The sequence below is a fragment of the Teleopsis dalmanni genome, chromosome 2 (genome assembly GCF_002237135.1).
Source record: "Teleopsis dalmanni isolate 2A chromosome 2, ASM223713v2, whole genome shotgun sequence".
Lineage (NCBI taxonomy): Eukaryota > Metazoa > Arthropoda > Insecta > Diptera > Diopsidae > Teleopsis > Teleopsis dalmanni.
Window position 1 is genome coordinate 115,828,024 of NC_051847.1, and position 3,513 is coordinate 115,831,536.

Genomic DNA, 3,513 nt, shown 5'->3' on the forward strand with positions numbered 1-3,513 from the left:
ATATATATATAAATATAATTAACACAGCTAAATATATATGTGTTAAATATATGCACAGTTTTCATACATGAAAAATCTTATAACCGACACTGGATATTTGTTTATTTCTTTCAGATTGGATGGCAATAAGATAAAAGTAAGCAGGGTTAATGTTACTGTATTGAGATTACACAGTAACAATTTCTTCGAGAAATACGACCTTGGCCTTGGACTAAAATATGAAGAAATTGAGCGTTTGTCTAATAATTGTGACTACAATATATAATCCTAAACGAAAATCAATTTAAATTAAAACCGACAAACCGTAAGTATTAATATTAAAATAAAATATTTATGAACCGAAAATCTTGTTTGTATTTGAAAAGCTTGTAAATATTTGATGTACTATGACCTCCTGCAGTCGAAAGGAACTATAGAGGATGGTATTCATATTCATATTCTATTAGTGATATTGAGCTCTGTGTTTTATGATAGATTATAAAGTTCTAATTAAGATTTATACTTTTAAACATTTTCCACATCAGCTTTTATATAAACTAGTAATCTGCAAAATTTTTTTAAGTTTCTCTTAAGTTCTCGTGCAGATAAAATTACAATTAACAATTCTTGAAAAGCTTTTTGATAATTTTTTCAATTTAAGCTTTTACAGTTTGTAGTATAAAAAACATAATACATAATTCTATTTCATAAGTATTTGTTTTAGGAAACTTTATAAAACAATTATGAAGTAGACTTGCCATTAATTAGTTTAAAAAAGCTAGAACAAAAAAATAATAATAATAATAATAATTAAATAACAATAATGTAGTAGTAATAAAATGCATAAATCCATGCTCCATGCATAAAACCATTATTAAAACAAATTTTCAGTAAGTAATTTTACACATAAATTTTTTAAACCATAGCATATATATTTTGACATTATATATATTGAAAATAAGTTAACTAATTTTTTAGAGCTTATATTTATTAGAATAATTTTGCTTTGGATTGCGTTCTAAGCTGGCTGTTTGTTTAGCCTTTTGCGTGAAAGATAAAGCTCGAACATGATTGATTAGAGGTGTTCACTCATCCTAATTATCGCTTCAGATATCATAAACCTGGCTGATCCTTTTTTTAAATTATGTTATAAATATGTTTAACTAAATTTTTATTATTAAATTTATTTATTATAATCGCTTTTTATGTGTTATTTTAGTATACATTACATATACGATGTACGATATACATTACTTATAAAAACATATATAAATACATATATTTAAATATTTAACTATGTTAACTGTATTTCAAATTTCTGTTGATAAATCATTTCTATATTATTCTTATATACGATTTGTATAATTCTGCTTTCAAATAAAAATTATACTGCATAAAGACTTCAATTTAATAATAATTCAAATATATAAGATTAGAATATGTTCTATACATATACGTGAAAAAAATTGTTATATATTTAAAGAAAATTTTTTATAATATTATGCTGCTTTAACAATTGTTAACTTAAATTATGTTAAACTAAATAAAGTATTTAAAAGAAAAAAAAAACAAACTTGCTCACTTAAGTATTATTTTGAGCATAAAATAAGCAAATAATTTTTAATTTCTTCGAATTTTTTAAAGAAATTTATTACGAGTAATACAGTTTGTTGTTAATATTCTGCACTTAACAGTAGATTTACTTTTTGTAAAATTTAAGTTCAATATATTATATGAAACCAATGTGTGTATTCAACATATAAAGCCTATAAAGCCTATATACTTCTTTATATATTATTTTTGTTTATATACTCTGTTTATGTTTAACGCCTGCGTTTGCTATCGGAATAATTTTTCAACATTGCCAGCTAAGTACAACTTGCCACGAAATGTCATCTCTAACACTTATTAATATCCGGTGTAGTCTTTAGAAACTCATCTGGTCTCTTGTGCTCAATGAGTGCACGAACCGTGCCACAATCAGCTGGCAAATCTGATTTTCTTCGCAAAAGCGGCTTATCCTTATTACGTTCCCCTCGTTTCTATTAGTTTTCAGACAGCGGATATTGCAGTGGTGAGTTGGTTCAAACGGTTATAAATGAGTAAAAAGTTACATATTTCAAAAATATATTACTAACAAAATATTATTATTATATATATACATAATAATATATATATGTATATATATTATATTTTACTGGTATCATATAAAATATTTTGATCTTCTTTTTCTAAATTGTATTTGTAATTTTATAGATGCTTTCAATAACTATTTTATACTTTATGTTTATAGGGACTGTGGAAATTGGAAGTAACCATACTTCTGCGATCAGCATTTGAGGACAATAATTATACTATTACTTAATGAAATGTCAACTACGTTCTGAAGTTTCTAAAATAATCTTAATATTGGTTATGAATGATTTAAGTATTTGCAAGTTAATGTCTTATAATCAAGTTTATGAACATTATATCCTAATCATTCTTGTGAAAAGTGCTAAATGAAATCATTTGGCATATACATTCAATATATGTTTATGTAAAAATAACGTATGTTATATATTTTTACATGTTTACATATATTAAATATATAATTATAAACTTATATATTGTAAATTATATATGTATACATATTTTATATATTAAATACATTGTTGAACATAATTCAAAATATTTATTAGAGGTATTAGCTTAGTTGAAGATATTGCTACGTGATAAATAATTACTTGTCAGGTATAATTACGTCAATTCTACAACTGTAACTTTACTTTACTTATCGTTACCTATCTGTTCTCATAACCCAAATAACGAGCTAATTTTAGCTTTATTGATTTATGTCTATGTTCCTCTATAGTGACAGAATTCCTTTACATTAACTCAGGTTAGTTTTAATTAGCACCCACTCAAGCCCTCATTCCTCCTACCTTCGTCTTCTCTTACTTCCCCACACACCCTATTTCAACTTATGGGTACAAATTTATCATGAAACTCATTTATGTTTCCTGCCTATAATTTCCATATAACAACAAATTATTTTTAATTAGCACCCAGTCAAATCCTTATTCCTCCTTCAACGCACACATACATCCGCCCTCTCTCATTTCCTTTCCACACCACATTGCAACCTATGGGTACAAATTTATCTTGGAATTCATTCATGTTTCCTGCCTGTAATCTTCATATTACAACAACAAATTATTATTAAAAATATATATAAAAAATTGACTTTTCAGATATACTCCTGTTAAATGCTATTATATACAAAGATCAAAATATTTTATATTAACTTTTGTACATAAAAATATATATATTTTTTTGTTTCTTATTTATATATATAATATTGAATTTTATTTATGATTTTTGTACATTTTATAAAAATAAACCAATATGAAAATGAAAAAAATTTAAATAAGCACGCTAGCTATTTTTATCCAAAGCTTTGTTAGTTTTTTTTATACTACATAAAATATATTAGAAACAGAAATAAATAACAAAATAGATAAATATGAAAGGTTAACATATCAAGAAAATTAA

The 3,513-nt window shown here is 24.4% G+C and overlaps 1 protein-coding gene across 1 annotated transcript; it reads right to left on the reverse strand.

The window, feature by feature from the left end:
• Nucleotides 1–1,268: 1,268 nt before the first annotated feature.
• On the reverse strand, nt 1,269–2,021 carry LOC119683630 (serine/threonine-protein phosphatase 2A 56 kDa regulatory subunit delta isoform-like; the record flags this gene model as incomplete). Its single annotated transcript, XM_038097417.1, is given in 1 exon segment — nt 1,269–2,021. A coding segment is annotated over 1 exon segment (144 nt), but the record flags the coding sequence as incomplete, so codon positions are not given.
• Between the last annotated feature and the right edge of the window lie 1,492 nt (nt 2,022–3,513).